Source organism: Salvelinus namaycush, unplaced genomic scaffold (assembly GCF_016432855.1).
Source record: "Salvelinus namaycush isolate Seneca unplaced genomic scaffold, SaNama_1.0 Scaffold672, whole genome shotgun sequence".
NCBI lineage: Eukaryota > Metazoa > Chordata > Actinopteri > Salmoniformes > Salmonidae > Salvelinus > Salvelinus namaycush.
In genome coordinates this window covers 110,508-129,056 of record NW_024061389.1, presented here as the reverse complement: position 1 = coordinate 129,056, position 18,549 = coordinate 110,508, and the positions used below count along the sequence as shown (strand labels likewise).

General features: G+C 39.1%; 1 protein-coding gene across 1 annotated transcript; it reads left to right on the top strand.

Moving 5' to 3' along the window:
• The first annotated feature begins 14,738 nt into the window (after positions 1–14,738).
• On the top strand, positions 14,739–17,728 carry LOC120042403 (piggyBac transposable element-derived protein 4-like). Its single transcript, XM_038987238.1, has 2 exons — positions 14,739–14,770; positions 15,449–17,728. Exon 2 carries the CDS (start codon positions 15,483–15,485, stop codon positions 17,226–17,228), a length of 1,746 nt encoding a protein of 581 aa, XP_038843166.1. The 5' UTR covers positions 14,739–14,770; positions 15,449–15,482; the 3' UTR covers positions 17,229–17,728.
• The last annotated feature ends 821 nt before the right edge of the window (positions 17,729–18,549 follow it).

Genomic DNA, 18,549 nt, shown 5'->3' with positions numbered 1-18,549 from the left:
TGTGAAATACTTGTATGTTTGAGGAATTTAAATTATGGGATTTCTGTTTTGAATTTGGCGCCCGGCAGTGTCACTGGCTGTTGACGAGGTGGGACCCTACCGTCCCACATACCCTAGTGAGGTTAACAAGAAATTTGTGGAGTGGTTGAAAAACGAGTTATAATGACTCCAACCTAAGTGTATGCAAACTTCGAATGTGTGTATAAATATATATATATATATATATAAATAAATCAACAAAAAATATCAAATGAATATGCGACCATTTAAACGACTGCATTAGCATGAGAAGCAAAAACCTATTTTTTTTTGTTTTGTTTTTTTGGGGGTGGATCAGCTTAATATTGCGGAAAGAATGTTGCTTCCAATGTAATTGTCTGCATCATTTCCAATCCCCCATATTTTTTTGGGTAAATATATATATCCATTCACGTATGCATACATATACACATATATATACATACACATACCTACATAGACATACATACTTTTTTAAAAGAGTATACCTTTATTATTATTCCCCGCAAACCCTACCACCGATCCCCCAATTGGAGTAAACTGATAAACATTTCTGTTTTTACCTTCAATTTATACATCTTATACACATTTTACAGACACAGTCTACTTTATAATAGTTCTCTCTTGTTTGTTCTTAGTCCTTCCTCTATTTCTGTTGTCCATCCAGTTTGATTTCCACTTGTAACTGTGCTATTTCACAATAGCTCCGCACCTATACACATTTCACAGATCCCGTATGCCCTACATTGTTTATCTTGTTATTAGTCCCACCCTTCAGCTCCACTCAACCTTTCCCATCTATCTTCCAACATCATCCATTTCGGATTTTTATTTGCCATATATTTTTCAACTGTGCTGTGATGCTTCACAAAAGATTTGAATCTTCCTATTCTCATAGCTTCCACGGATTGTAAATTAAAAATAAACATTTTTGCTAAAATAATTATTATATTATTGATTGATTGACTATGGCTTTTCAAATCCCCCAGTATTGCTATCTGTAGCGTTAGTTCTACGCAAATGTTGCAATTCTTCAACCATTCCTGGACCTGTGACCAAAAACGAGCTACATGCGGACAATACCAAAATAAATGGTCTAATGACTCTGCCTCCTCACAGCAGAATCTGCAGAGCTGGGAAGATTGTATCCCCCATATATATAACATTCTATTAGTTGCAAGAATTTTGTACAATAATTTAAAATGAAAAATTCGAAGTTTTGAATCCGGCGTTGTTTTGCGTATCAATTCATAAACCATGTGCCATGGAATGGGTACATCGAAAATCTCTTCCCAACTATTTTGCAATTTATATGGCACAGCTGTCAGTTTTTTGGTCCTTAAATTAAATTGGTATATGTTTTTATTTATCACACTTTTCTTTAACCATTTATGTTCTTTAATATAAGGCCGACATACAAGTTCCTTACTTTTATCCCCTTCTACCTGCCTCTTCCATTTTTGTGGTAATGCTGCAATTAATTGGTTGTAATTTTGGGTAGAGCAGACATTTCCATATGTCTGTGTTAGCTGCATGTGTGACATTACTCCACCAGTCCTATTTATGATATCATTCACAAAAATTATACCTTTTTTAAACATTTCTTCGATAAATACAGTTTTTTTTTATCAATTACTATATTTGAATTTAACCACAAGATTTGTTGTACTATTTGTTCCGTCCTTTCAGGTGGATTAAACTGAAATTGCAACCAACTTTCTAAGGCTTGTTTAAAAAAGAAAGATATTTTGGAGATTATTTCCTTTTCAAGCAACCGAAAGTGAGCAGGTGTAATCTGAATAAAGGGAAAAAGGCCCTTCTTGAACATAGGATGAGACATTCGTACCAATCTACTAGAGAACCAGTTTGGATTTAAGTATAACTTTTGTATGACTGATGCCTTTAGTGAGAGGTCTAATGCTTTAATATTTAATAATTTCTGCCCTCCGAATTCATATTCGTTATATAAATAGGCCCTTTTAATTTTATCTGGCTTGCCGTTCCAAATAAAATTGAATATTTTTTGTTCATATAATTTAAAAAGCAGGTCACTAGGTGTAGGCAAAACCATAAGCAAATAGGTAAACTGTGATATGATTAAAGAGTTAATCAGGGTGATTTTCCCACAAATAGACAGGTATTTTCCTTTTCATGGTAGCAAGATCTTATCTATTTTTGCTAACTTTCTATAAAAATGTATTGGAGTGAGATCATTTCTTTCTTTTGGGATTTGTATACCGAGTATGTCCACATCTCCGTCAGACCATTTAATTGGTAAACTACATGGCAATGTAAAATGTGTATTTTTTAGTGATCCAATACGTAATATGGTACATTTATCATAATTTGGTTTTAATCCAGAGAGGATAGCAAATGTATCTAGATCCTCTAAGAGGCCGTGGAGAGATTCTAGTTGTGGTTTTAAAAGAAAACATGAATCATCAGCGTACAATGACACCTTAGTTTTTAGGCCCTGGATTTCTAATCTGGATTTCTAAACCTATTTTACTTAATGGTCTAAAAGTGGATCTTTTCCTTCCAAAAACATTTCTTCCGCGCTGGAATCAAAACTGTGGTCACTCACAGAGTCCTCATCCATTCCTTCTGTGTCACTCTCCTGGTCAATTTCTGCAATAATATCATCAAAATGTTTATACTTGGACTGAGATTTAGCTTTTCCACTCTTAGTAGCCATGTTTAACTTTTTCAGATTTGAGAAGTTTGTAGAAGAGAAGGAACTGCTGTGAAACGTAAACTACAGTGCGTCCTGTTTCCTTTCACCAGAGAATGAACTCTGTTGTGCACAGCTCTAGCATGATGGCTGTTTGTCCTACAAACGGCATTCACATACTGCTGGAAAGCCCAGCTCATTGGCTATCTAGCTAGGTTTCAAAACGATAGGTGGTCATTGGACCAAGACCCTTCATGGGCTAATTCAGGTGTTGTATAGCCAATACATAATGTAGAATGATGAAACAAGTTTGGTTGCCTTCTAGAGTGTCTGAAGATTGCACAGAAACCGAACTTGACCATGTTAAACAATGTTAGATTTCTAACAAAATTAGATTTCATAAAATTGTTTTGTTGCAAGTTGAGTCGGAATTCATGCAGAATGGTGTTTACAACATGGATGGTGTTAGGATATACAATACCATTCATGAGTTCGGGGTCACTTAGAAATGTCCTTGTTTTTGAAAGAAAAGCAATTTTTTGTCCATTTAAAATAACATCAAATTGATCATATACACAGTGTAGACATTGTTAATGTTGTAAATGACTATTGTAGCTGGAAATGGCTGATTATCTACATAGGCGTACAGAGGCCCATTATCAGCAACCATAACTCCTGTGTTCCAATGGCACGTTGATTTACCTAATCCAAGTTTATAATTTTAAAAGGCTAATTGATCCATTTTGAGCCTGTAATCAAACCCACAAATGCTGATGCTCCAGACACTCAACTGGTCTAAAGAAGGCCAGTTTTATTGCTTCTTTAAATCAGCATAACAGTTTTCAGCTGTGCTAACATAATTGCAAAAGGGTTTTCTAATGATCAATTAGCCTTTTAAAATTATAAACTTGTATTAGGTAACACAAAGTGCCATTGGAACACAGGAGTGATGGTTGCTGATAAATGGGCCTCTGTTTTATGGAATATCTACATAGGCGTACAATCTGCCATTTCCAGCTACAACAGTCATTTACAACATTAACAATGTTTACACTGTATTTCTGATCAATTTGATGTTATTTTATTGGACATAAAATGTGCCTTTCTTTCAAAAACAAGGACATTTCTAATTGACCCCAAACTTTTCAACAGTAGTGTATATATAGAAATACACATTTAAAATGTGTACCAATTGATTGGTCGAAAGAACAGGTGACTAAGTCAAACAAGATTTTTATTAGTCTGTGACAGCCCTACTAGTAAAAGATACCAGTCCATCTTCATGTCAACTAACAGAACTCTGCTGGTTGTCCTGGTAACAGATACCAGTGGGCAGATCTATTGTATTTGTTCAAACTAAACTCCAGCACTTACTTTGATGTGTCAAATCTGATCCTTTCTTCTCTTCTCCTCCTCTCACAGTTCCACTCAGCCCCATTGTTTTCCTGCAGTCCACCAGCTGCACAGACAACCTCTTCATACACAGCAGTACAGTGCTACCGGGAGAGGCACGACATGGGGACTCCGGGAGGGTGGAAGGGCTAGCATTGTCCTGGTAACCATAAAGAGGGGACAGACATATAATTATGGATGCTTATGTCACTGTTGACAAAGTGCTTTACAGAAACCCAGCCCAGACACCGATAGAGCAAGCTGTATACTAGACCAAACCAAGCTGTACCATCTGGTGTTCTGATCTGGAGAGACTCTTCTCTGCCTCGTCAGCAGGATGTTGTTGAGGCTCCCCAGAGGATCCAAGATAGTCATGTCTCTCTCCTGTGTGAATGAGAACATCAAACAGATGGTAAACTTATGACCATCTATTGCAATTACAGTGTTACAAGAGGCATGAATATATGTCTAAAAAAGGGCCTAAATTAACCAGTTTAATTATGCTTTTATTTTTGTGATCAGTGGTATAAAGTACTTAAGTAAAAAATACTTTAAAGTACGATTTAAGTAGTTTCAGGGAATCTGTACTTTACTATTTTTGACTAATTTGACTTTTACTTCACTATATTCCTAAAGAAAATGATGTACTTTTTACTCCATACATTTTCCCTGACACCCAAAAGTACTCATTACATTTTGAAGGCTTAGCTGGACAGGAAAATGGTCCAATTCATGCACTAATCAAGAGAACATCCCTGGTAATCATCACTGCCTCTGATCTGGCAGACTCACTAAACACACGTTTCAATTGTAGATTGTCTGAGAGTTGGAGTGTGTCCCTGGCTATCCGTAAAAAAAAAATATATATATATATATATATATATATATATATATAGATAGAAAATGGCACCATCTGGTTTGCTTAATATAAGGAATTTGAAATTATTTATATACTTTTACTTTTGATACTTCAGTATATTTTAGACTTTTACTCAGGTAGTATTTTACTAGGTGACTCACTTTTACTTGAGTAATTTTCTATTCAGGTATCTTTACTTTTACTCAAGTATGACAATTGCGTACTTTTCCCACCACTGTGATGCAAATGTTAAAGGGCCCTTCCACAAAATGGATGCATTTTGTGTCCCTTTGATATTTTAAGTAGAAATGATGCACTGTATATTATACAAAAGCCTGTTATATTAGATTAAGTGCACTTTAATATAGACCACATGGAAAATTCAGTAAATCAAAATTTGAAGTTCCAAAAATATATGTACCAATGGCAGATTGCCCCAGAAACAATACCTACAGTACTGAACAACATATTAAAGTGCAGAACTTCAGTATAATGCCCCTTTAAAAAACATTAGTTCAACAACTGCATAGTTTGTGTCCCTGTTTTTAAGTCAGTACTCACTGGTGGTAATCGGATCTTCAGTCTCATTTTTCACTCCCAAAACGTCTTCCTCTTTTATTGAGATATCCTCCTCTTTTACTCCAAAAGGTTCTTCCTCCTCTTTCAATGTTACGGCATCTTCCTCCTTTTTGATTCTGAAAGTTTCTACCTCTTTTTCCACTTTGACAACCTCTTTCCCATATTCCTCTTTCACTGTAATATCATCCTCTTGTTTCAATGTGATAGCCTCCTCTTCCTCCTTTATCATCCTGAAAGCTTCTTTGCCTCCTTTCACCAGAGTTTTTCTCCGTCTAGATTAGTGAGTTTATGATCCGGGAGATTAGCCTAGTGCAGTATCAATGTAACACATTAGCTAATTTAACAAACAAATTACGTTCAAATGAACCAGTGGTAAACAGAATTATGTTCAAAACACTAAGAGTAATATACACAAGATTGGTCTAAGGAGCTTCAATGTTTCGGTTTTAGGTTTCCTAGCAAAGCACAACGTGGTTAAATCAGAAGCCTTTTGTCGCTGTTGAAGAAGCCTCCTGTCCCGTCCACTAGATAATACGTCACGCAAGAAGCATCACCTGAAAATCTCATATCGCCATCTGCTGACTGGAGTGGGTAACGCAAATTGGAAAAATATGATTTACAATGTTCCGTCTGACAAGCAATGTCATAAGAAGTAATTTAAAAACAACCAGATGTTATTTTCTCTTACAGCCAATACTTTCCTCCATGATTGGCCTGCCTATTAGGCAGGATTAGGTGACAGATTGCATATTCCGAGCTAAATTGACCAAGGCTCATTGTTGACAACAAATAACACTTCATATAATGCTGCCTAAATACAATGAAAACTTCTCTCACCCAGTGGTATATGTGCTATTTAGGTGAGTGTTGGTGTCTCCCATCTCCACAGAGGAACTCTAGATCTCTGTCAGAGTGACCATCAGGTTCTTGGTCACCTCCCTGACCAAGGCCCTTCTTCCCCGATTGATCAGTTTGGCCAGGCGGCCAGCTCTAGGAAGAGCCTTGGTGGTTCCAAACTTTTCCATTTAAGACTGATGGTAGCCACTGTGTTCTTTGGGAACTTCAATGCGGCAGATTTTTTTTTTGTCTCCCTTCCCCAGATCTGTGCCTCGACACAATCCTGTGTCGGCGCTCTACGGACAATTCCTTCAACCTCATGGCTTGGTTTTTGCTCTGACTTGTGCTGTAAACTGTGGGACCTTATATAGACTGGTGTGTTCCTTTCCAAATCATGTCCAATCAATTGAATTTACCACAGGTGGACTCCAATCAAGTTGTAGAAACATCTCAAGGAGGATCAATGGAAACAAGATGCACCTGAGCTCAATTTCAATTCTCATAGCAAAGGGTCTGAATACTTATGTAAATAAGGTATTTCTGTTTAAAAAAAGATATATATTTGTAATAATTTCTAAAAACCTGAATACTTTCCAAAGGCACTGTATGTATAAACATATATCTTCCTTTGTTTTCCACTAACCCTACCACCCCCTAACCCTACCACCCCCTGATTGGAGGAAACTAATGTGCAACAACTATTAGGCTTCTACGTCCAGCTTTTACATACTATGTACATGTTACAGACACAGTGTATTATACAATAGTTATATTTAGTTTGTTTTTAATCCTATCCTTCAGTTACCCTAAACCTCTCCCATCTATCTCTGAAGACCATCCAGTCCTAACCTTCAGTTACCCTAAACCTCTCCCATCTATCTCTGAAGACCACCCAGTCCTATCCTTCAGTTACCCTAAACCTCTCCCATCTATCTCTGAAGACCACCCAGTCCTATCCTCCAGTTACCCTAAACCTCTCCCATCTATCTCTGAAGACCATCCAGTCCTAACCTTCAGTTACCCTAAACCTCTCCCATCTATCTCTGAAGACCACCCAGTCCTATCCTTCAGTTACCCTAAACCTCTCCCATCTATCTCTGAAGACCACCCAGTCCTATCCTCCAGTTACCCTAAACCTCTCCCATCTATCTCTGAAGACCATCCAGTCCTATCCTTCAGTTACCCTAAACCTCTCCCATCTATCTCTGAAGACCACCCAGTCCTATCCTCCAGTTACCCTAAACCTCTCCCATCTATCTCTGAAGACCACCCAGTCCTATCCTTCAGTTACCCTAAATCTCTCCCATCTATCTCTGAAGACCATCCAGTCCTATCCTTCAGTTACCCTAAACCTCTCCCATCTATCTCTGAAGACCATCCAGTCCTATCCTTCAGTTACCCTAAACCTCTCCCATCTATCTCTGAAGACCATCCAGTCCTATCCTTCAGTTACCCTAAACCTCTCCCATCTATCTCTGAAGACCACCCTCTTTGATTTCTATTTGCCATATATTTTTAACTGTGCTGTTTCACAAAAGTTATTGACTTTTATATTCTCATCGTTGCTACAGATTGTAAATTAAAAATAAACATGTTTGCTAAAAGTATTATTATTTTATTAATCAATTGACTATGACTTTTCAAATCATTCAGTAGTGCTGTATGCAGAGTTAGCTCCAGGTAAATGTTGCCATTCCTTGACCTGCGACCAAAAACAAGCAACATATGGACAGTACCAAAACAAATGATCTAATGATTCTGTCTCTTCGCAGCTAAATCTGCAGAGGTTCGTTGTATCCCCATATATATTTTGTATAATAATTTCAATTGAAAAATTCTAAGTTTTGAATCTGGTGTCATTCACAATTTTCATGAACCAAGTTTGGTCTTTAAAGCAGGGCTGACAGACAAGATTCTGACTTTTCCCCCCTTCCACTTGTCTCTTCCATTTTTGTGGTAATGCTGCAATTAGTTGGTTGTAATTTTGGGTAGAGCAGAGATTTCCATATATTTTTATGAGCTGCATGTGTGACAACTCCACCAGTCCTATTGATGGTATAATTTACAAAGATTATACCTTTTTCATGTAATCAATTTTATTTATTTATTTTGATCAGTTACTATATTTGAGTTTAACCATTTTTTTAAATTATTTGTTTGGTCTTTTCTGGTGGATTAAACTGAAATTGCAACCAACTTTCTAAGGCTTGTTTTAAAAAATAATGATCTTTTGGAGATGATTTCATTTTCAAATAACTGAAAGTGAGAGGTTGTAATCTGAATAAAGAGAAAAAGGCCATTCTTGAACATCGGGTGAGACATTCTTACTAATCTGATAGAGAACCAGGTCGGAATAAAAGTATAACTTTTGTATGATTGAAGCTTTTAGTTAGAGATCTAATGCTTTAATAATTAATCATTTCTGCCCTCCGAATTCATATTCATTATATAAATAGTCCTATTTAATTTAGTCTTGCTTGCTGATATAAATACAATTGAATATTATTTTCTCGTATAATTTAAAAGGGGACTGGGAGACAAGTCAGGATCAAGGCAAAGATGAACGGAGCAAAGTACAGAGAGATCCTTGATAAAATCCTGCTCAGGACCTCAGACTGGGACAAAGGTTCACCTTCCAACAGGACAATGACCCTAAGCACACAGCTAAGACATCGCAAAAGTGGCTTCGAGACAAGTCTCGGAACGTCCTTGAGTGGGCCAGCCAGAGCTCGGACTTGAACCGGATCGAACATCACTGGAGAGAGCTCTGGTGCAGGTTTTCATCAAGGATCTCTCTGTACTTTTCTCCATTCATCTTTCCCTCGATCCTGACTAGTTTCCCAGTCCCTGCCACTGAAAAACATCCCCACAGCATGATGCTGCCACCACCATGCTTCACCGTAGGGATGATGCCAGGTTTTTTCCAGATGTGACGCTTGGCATTCAGGCCAAAGAGTTCAATCTTGGTTTCATCAGACCAGAGAATCTTGTTTCTCATGGTATGAAAGTCCTTTAGGTGCCTTTTGGCAAACTCCAAGCTGGCTTTCTTTTGTCTTTTACGGAGAAGTGGCTTCCGTCTGGCCACTCTACCACAAAGGCCTAATTGGTGGAGTGCTGCAGAGATGGTTGGTCTTCTGGAAGGTTCTCCCATTTCCACAGAGGAACTCTTGAGCTCTGTCAGAGTGACCATCGGGTTCTTGGTCACCTCTCTGACCAAGGCCCTTCTCCCTCTATTGCTCAGTTTGGCTGAGCCGCCAGCACTAGGAAGGGTGGTTCCAATCTTCTTCCATTTAAGAATGATGGAGGCCACTGTCTTCTTTGGGACCTTCAATGTGGCAGAAATGTTTTGGTACACTTCCCCAGATCTGTGCCGTGACACAATCCTGTCTCGAAAGGAATATATCACATCAAATATAGGCTACTTAAAGTTCAAGTTAGATCACACATTCCGCCGATTGTTGTTGAAAAACGTTTCTTAAACAGAACAAAACGGGGATAAACATACCTGAATTCGTCCAATAGAAACTCTCTTTTGCAACTGTTGGACTAATGATTACACCGTATATCAGCTAGATGCAGGCAAGAGTGTGCAAGGCGGTATTGAATGTGTCACTGTCTGTCACATCAAATTTTTTCTCTCGACCTGTGTGTACCTACGTTGTAAACTTTAATTCATAGGCAGGTTGTAGAAACCTCATGATAGGTATAGGGGAAATATTAGTATCATGTAGTAGTCTAAACCTATCGCTGTTACATTGAACAGGGTGAATGGAATATGATTGGCAGTCATCTAATATGCGGTAATAGAAATAAGGCCATGCTCATGAAAAAACAAATTGTTCTGCCTCATCTTAAACGGCACTGTTAGGATGGTGGACCACTCTTGGTACACATGGGAAACTGTTTAGCTGGAAAAACCCAGCAACTTTGCAGTTCTTGACACAAACCGGTGCACCTGGCACCTACTACCATCCCCCGTTCAAAGATACTTAAATATTTTGTCTTCCCCATTCACCCTCTGAATGATACACATACACAATCCATGTCTCAGTTGTCTCAAGGCTTAAAAATCCTTATTTAACTAATCTCCTCCCCTTCATCTACACTGATTGAAGTGGATTTAACTATTGACATCAATAAGGGATCATAGCTTTAGCCTGTATTCACCTGGTCAGTTTATGTCATGGAAGGAGCAGGTGTTCTTAATGTTTTGTAGACTCAGTGTATAGCACTACAGATAATCAAGTGCTATTTGAATGTGATGCATTGTTGTTTACAGCGGGGTTGGGAAATTCCAGTCCTCGAGGGCCTGATTAGTGTCACAATTTTGCCCCAGCCCCAGCTAACACACCTGATTCCAATAACCACCTAATCATAATCTTCAGTTTAGAATGCAGTTTGATTAATCAGCTGTGTTTGCTAGGGAGGGGGAAAAAGTGTGACATAAATCAGGCCCGAGGACTGGAGTTTCCCACCCCTGGTTTACAGGATGATTTGTATCTTAAAGAGCGTAGCTTTAAGGGAATAGTACCGTCACATCTAAATAAAAACAAATGTAAAAAATGAACAGAGCAAATATGTATTAAAACACTACCTAATCATATAAGTATTTATTCAACATTTACATATTCATATTGTAATGAAACAGTAGCGAGCAGGTCTCGAACCCTCGACCTTCTAGCCCGAGGTCCGGCGCGCTATCGACTGTGCCGCAAAAGCATGGTCGTGCGGCAGGGTCGATTTTCGCGATTATAAACCCAGGGTCGCTATTATTATTACACTATTGAGCTTCTACGTCTGTATACAGGACGGTATTATTTGTAAGACGTAAGAGAAAATATATCAGCTTATTGTTAAATTATTATGACGTTCTTTCCAATACAAAAGTGTAGTAACTATTGTTTCCAAACTGCGTTACCCACTCCAGTCAGCAGAAGGCGAGTTTTTCATGTGATGCTTCTTGCGTGACGTATAATCTAGTGGACGGGACAGGAGGCTTCTTCAACAGCGACAAAAGGCTTCTGGTTTAACCACGCGGTGCTTTGCTAGCAAACCTAAAACTCTTTAGACCATTCTTGTGTATATTACTCTTAGTGTTTCGAACATAATTCTGTTTACCTATCTACTGGTTCATTTATAAACGTAATTTGCTTGTTAAATTAGCAATGTGTTACATTGATACTGCAATAGGTTAATTTCCCGGAGCATAAACGCACAAATCTAGACGGAGAAAGAAACTCTGGTGAAAGGAGGCAAAGAGGCTTGAATAATGAAAATGGAGAAACAAGATGATGATATTACAGTGAAAGAGGAAGATGGGAAAGAGGTTGTCAAAGTGGAAAAAGAGGTAGAAGCTTTCAGAATCAAAAAGGAGGAAGATGCCGTAAAATTGAAAGAAGAGGAAGAACCTTTTCGAGTAAAAGAGGAGGATATCTCAATAAAAGAGGAGACTGAAGTTCCGATTACCACCAGTGAGTACTGTCTTAAAAACAGGGGCACAAACTATGCAGTTGTTTAACTAATGTTTGGTTTTTAAGGGGCATTATACTGAAGTTCTGCACTTTGATATGTTGTTCAGTTCTGTAGGAGTTGTTTAAGGGGCAATCTGCCATTGGTACATATATTTTGTGCACTTCAAAATTGTATTTATTGAATTCTCTATGTGGTCTATAATTAAAGTGCACTTATTCTAATATAACAGGCTTTTAAAATATAATATACAGTGCATCATTTCTACTTAAAATATCAAAGGGACGCAAAATGAACCCATTTTGTTTAAAGGCACTTTAACATTTGCATCACAGTGGTGGGAAAAGTACGCAATTGTCATACTTGAGTAAAAGTACAGATACCTGAATAGATAATTACTCAAGTAAAAGTGAGTCACCTAGTAAAATACTTCCTGAGTAAAAGTCACAAATATACTGAAGTACCAAAAGTAAAAGTATATAAATAATTTCAAATTCCTTATATTAAACAAACCAGATGGTGCCATTTTCTATTTTTTTTTATTTACGGATAGCCAGGGACACACTCCAACTCTCAGACAATCTGCAATTGAAACGTGTGTTTAGTGAGTCTGCCAGATCAGAGGCAGTGATGATTACCAGGGATGTTCTCTTGATTAGTGCATGAATTGGACCATTTTCCTGTCCAGCTAAGCCTTCAAAATGTAATGAGTACTTTTGGGTGTCCGGGAAAATGTATGGAGTAAAAAGTACATCATTTTCTTTAGGAATGTAGTGAAGTAAAAGTCAAATTAGTCATAAATAGTAAAGTACAGATTCCTTGAAAAACTACTTAAATCATACTTTAAAGTATTTTGTACTAAAGTACTTTATACCACTGATCACAACAAAAAAAAGCATAATTAAAGTGACTGATTTAGGCCCTTTTTAGACATATATTCATTGTAACACTCTGTAATTGCAATAGAAGTTCATAAGTTTACTGTCTGTTTGATGTTCTCATTCACACAGGAGAGAGACATGACTATCGTGGATCCTCTGGGGAGCCTCAACAACATCCTGATGCTGACGAGGAAGAGAAGAGTCTCTCCAGATCAGAACACCAGATGGTACAGCTTGGTCTGGTCTAGCATACAGCTTGCTCTATCGGGGTCTGGGCTGGGTTTCTGTAAAGCACTTTATGACAACAGTGACATCAGCATCCATAATGATATATGTCTGTGTCCCCTCTTTATGATTACCAGGACAACGCTAGCCCTTCCACCCTCCCGGAGTCCCCATGTCGTGCCTCTCCCGGTAGCGCCTTACTGCTGGGTATGAAGAGGTTGTCTGTGTAGCTGGTGGACTGCAGGAAAACAACGGGGCTGAGTGGAACTGTGAGAGAAAGAGAAGAGAAGAAAGGATCAGATTTGACTCATCAAGGTAAGTGCTGTAGTTTAGTTTGAACAAATACAATAGATCTGCCCACTGGTATCTGTTACCAGGACAACCAGCAGAGTTCTGTTAGTTGACATGAAGATGGACTGGTATCTTTTACTAGTAGGGCTGTCACAGACTAATAAAAATCTTGTTTGACTTAGTCACCTGTTCTTTCGACCAATCAATTGGTACACATTTTAAACGTGTATTTCTATATATACACTACCGTTGAAAAGTTTGGGGTCAATTAGAAATGTCCTTGTTTTTGAAAGAAAAGCAAATTTTTTGTCCAATAAAATAACATCAAATTGATCAGAAATACAGTGTAAACATTGTTAATGTTGTAAATGACTGTTGTAGCTGGAAATGGCAGATTGTTTTATGGAATATCTACATAGGCGTACAGAGGCCCATTATCAGCAACCATCACTCTTGTGTTCCAATGGCACGTTTTGTTACCCAATACAAGTTTATAATTTTAAAAGGCTAATTGATCATTAGAAAACCCTTTTGCAATTATGTTAGCACAGCTGAAAACTGTTATGCTGATTAAAGAAGCAATAAAACTGGCCTTCTTTAGACTAGTTGAGTGTCTGGAGCATCAGCATTTGTGGGTTTGATTACAGGCTCAAAAATGGATCAATTAGCCTTTTAAAATGATAAACTTGTATTAGGTAACACAGCGTGCCATTGGAACACAGGAGTGATGGTTTCTGGGAATGGGCCTCTGTAGATAATCAGCCATTTCCAGCTACAATAGTCATTTACAACATTAACAATGTCTACACTGTGTTTATGATCAATTTTATGTTATTTTAAAATGGACAAAAAAATTGCTTTTCTTTCAAAAACAAGGACATTTCTAAGTGACCCCGAACTCTTGAATGGTATTGTATATCCTAACACCATCCATGTTGTAAACAGCGTTCTGCATGAATTCCGACTCAACTTGACACAAAACAATTTTATGAAATCTAATTTTGTTAGAAATCTAACTTTGTTTAACATGGTCAAGTTCGGTTTCTGTGCAATCTTCAGACACTCTAGAAGGCAACCAAACTTGTTTCATCATTCTACATTATGTATTGGCTATACAACACCTGAATTAGCCCATGAAGGGTCTTGGTCCAATGACCACCTATCGTTTTGAAACCTAGCTAGATAGCCAATGAGCTGGGCTTTCCAGCAGTATGTGAATGCCGTTTGTAGGACAAACAGCCATCATGCTAGAGCTGTGCACAACAGAGTTCATTCTCTGGTGAAAGGAAACAGGACGCACTGTAGTTTACGTTTCACAGCAGTTCCTTCTCTTCTACAAACTTCTCAAATCTGGAAAAAGTTAAACATGGCCACTAAGAGTGGAAAAGCTAAATCTCAGTCCAAGTATAAACATTTTGATGATATTATTGCAGACATTGACCAGGAGAGTGACACAGAAGGAATGGATGAGGACTCTGTGAGTGACCACAGTTATGATTCCAGCGCGGAAGAAATGTTTTTGGAAGGAAAAGATCCACTTTTAGATCAGTAAGTAAAATAGGTTTTTGCTTCTCATGCTAATGCAGTTGTTTAAAAGGTCGCATATTCATTTGATATTTTTTATTTATTTATTTATATATATTTATACACACAGTCGAAGTTTACATAAACTTAGGTTGGAGTCAGTATAACTCGTTTTTCAACCACTCCACAAATTTCTTGTTAACCTCACTAGGGTATGTGGGACGGTAGCGTCCCACCTCGTCAACAGCCCGTGAAACTGCCGGGTGCAAAACAGAAATCCCATAATTTAAATTCCTCAAACATACAAGTATTTCACACTATTTTAAAGATACACCTGTTGTAACTCCAGCCAAAATGTCCGATTTCAAAAAGGTTTTACGACGAAAGCACACCAAACGATTATGTTAGGTTAGAGCCAAGTCACAGAAAAATACAGCCATTTTTCCAGCCAAAGAGAGGAGTAACAAAAAGCAGAAATAGAGGTAAAATGAATCACTAACCTTTGATGATCTTCATCAGATGACACGGCCACCACTATGAGCCGTTCTCCCCTGACCAGCCTTATTCACCATTGATAAACACACACTTCACCGTCGTGATTATGTTCCCTCTACTCTATATAATAGACATCTGTTTATTTTACGTGTCGATACAGGGCTCATCTGTAGAAGTATTCTTACTGATTGTTTTTTTCTTACACAGTGCCAGGGACTCGGATGAACAATGGGAACCCACAATGTCAAGGTGTCCATCCCCCACTAATTCAGACGCTGAAGCTGGTTCATCCAGCCGGACCCCTGCTGTCTCCGGCTCCACACCTTCCCCCGCCCGGCCATCTAGAGGTGTGAAGAGGCCAGCCCAGAAGCGGAGGAGGGCCAGTGAACCAGCGGCAACTACCACCGAGGCAGAGGACCGTTGGCACACTGTGCTAGAAGATGATGTGGAGCCACTTCCACCAACATTTAGACCGAAAAGGCAGCCAGGACCTCAGCTGGACAAGACTGTAAAGTACAGCCCCCTTCATCTTTTCCAGATGTTTTTCTCCTTGTCAGTTCTTGATTCGCTGGTTTCTAACACCAACAAGTATGGGGCTAAGACACAAGCAGGCAAGAAAGAGGCATGGAACCCCATTTCCGTCCAAGACCTGTACTGTTACATCTCACTGGTTATTTACATGGGGTTTGTGAAGTGTAAAAACCTCAAGGACTACTGGAGAACGTCAACACTCTACCAACTGCCTTTCCCCTCCACTGTCATGTCTTCTAAAAGGTTTCTGACTATCTCGCAGGCGCTTCATATCAGTGACCCACAAGTTGATGAGGACAATGACAAGAAGAGAGGCACAGCAAGCTTTGATAGGCTCTGCAAAATCAAACCTCTCTACCCCAGCATGGTTGAGGCTTGCAAGACCCATTTTCAACCCAACCAGAACCTGTCCATAGATGAGAGGATGGTAGCCTCAAAGGCTGGAATTGGCCTCAAACAATATATGAGTAACAAGCCAACAAAAGGGGGGTACAAACTGTTTGTTTTGGACGATTCTGTGTGTGCCTACACTTGGAATTTTTTTGTTTACGAGGGGAAATCCATCTCAGCCACCGGTAAGGGACTTAGTTATGATTCCGTTATGGAATTATTAGATTTTCAACTGCTGGGGACGGGCTACAAACTGTTTGTGGACAACTTCTACACAAGCCCTACCCTGTTCACAGACCTGAGGAAGCTGAATGTGTGGGCTTGTGGCACCATTCGTCCCAACAGAGTGGGTTTTCCCAAAACAAAAGTCAACGACATGCCTAAGCGGGCTGATAGGGGTACCATGCGATGGATTCGTAAAGATGACCTGCTCTTTGTAAAGTGGATGGATACCAGAGAGGTGGTCATGTGCTCCAGTATCCACAAATCGTACAGTGGCGATCAAGTCGTCAGGCGTGTGAAGGACGCTAATGGGGAACAGACCACTAAAAATGTTCCCATTCCTGCTGCTGTGAAGGATTACAACAAGAGCATGGGAGGTGTGGACCTGTCAGATGCTCTGATAGGCTACTACAATGTTCTCCACAAGACAACGAAATGGTACAGAACATTGTTTTATCATTTCATCGACATTGCTGTGGTGAATGCATTCGTCCTTCATAAGGAAATGGCTAAGAGCTGTGGACAGACCCCCATGACACAGCTAGCCTTCAGAAAGCTGCTCATCCAGGAGCTTGCTGGCTACGGCACAAAGTCCACTGCAGCACCTTCTGCCCCCTCTACCTCTGTCCCTTCTGCTCCTGCCACCAGTGGTGTTCACATGCCCGAATTCATAACTGCAGGCATGAATGTGCCTCGGGGCAAAAAGGCCACAGCATGGAGGCGTCGTTGTGTTCTTTGTCACATGAAGTCCCCCATCACCTGCACGACTTGTTCGGTTTGCCTCTGCTTTACAGCAGAAAGAGACTGCTTTGGGACTTGGCATCAGCAGCACAATATTGTGTAGAGGACTGAGGATCTTCCAAATACTGTCATTCTAAGGTTGTTTTATTTTATTTTTTACTTTGTGTGGTTTGTGGTGTTGTTCAACAGTGATATTGGATCCCTGGGCTGCTAACTTGGCCCTTAAATGTTTCACTTCTGTGTTTGGAGATATTGGATCAGCATTCTTGTCACATTTCCCGTTAGTACCTTTTATGTAGGGAAGCTAATGATCCATCATTTATGACATTCCTGGGAGTGTGTAGACTAAGCATTTTTGTATTTTCTATGTAGTTATTTTCTTGAAAAAAATCAATTTGGCCATTTGGGCAACTCGTGTGGGACACCTGGGTGACTTCATACTAAATGTCATGTAACTCGCTCATTCTTGACGTTATCAGTCTGACTTTGCACATGTACTGTTGCCCTGTTGTGGACAACATATAAATGACCCCCAGCGTCCTATATCAATGTATGTCCTTTCTTTTGCATTTCAAAGATTATCAAATAAAAATTTAAAACATGTTTTTATCTTTTACCAGCTGTGTTATATTCTCCTACATTAATTTCACATCTCCACAAACTTCAGTGTTCCCTTTCAAATAGTATAGAATATGCATATCCTTGCTTCAGGTCCTGAGCTACAGGCAGTTAGATTTGGGTAATTTTAGGTGGAAATTGAGATGAAGGGTCCTATCCGGACGAGGTTTTAACCTGACCCAACCATTCTCCTCCCTCTCCTGCTGGCTTTCGCAGATTGTGCCATTACTCTCCTGAAGTTGCCGCATTGACCAATCATGTCAATGAGAAGCTATACAGAGCTGTCCTCATTGGTACAACATTTGGGAGGCGCTTGGCGGTTCAGTACGGAGCTCCATTTGGCCTCTGGAGGCTGAGACTAAAATCCAATTTATGCTTTATCCAAAAATTTAGTATTTTTTAGGATTAGTCCCTACAACCGCCTTTCTTAAAGTATGGGTCAGCCTGTCAGTGTACATTTATAATTGTTCACAACACCACAAAAATTGCAAAAAATTTCAAACCTGTTTTCACTGTCATTATGGGGTATTGTGTGTTGATTGATGAGGCGGGAAAAAACGATTTAATCCATTTTAGAATAAGGCTGTAAGGTGAAAGGTCAAGGGGTCTGAATACTGTATGTGCCAAGTTAAAATATTCCCAAGAGACATGTTCTAAACTCTGCTTCTGGCTCCTCAGCAACTTTGCAGTGTTTTGTTATTTCTATTAGCCCAGAACGTTTGTTGTGTTATTACATACAGCTGGAAATAACATTTGGATATCAGAGCGGCGGTAACTCACCAGCATTACGACCAGGAATACGACTT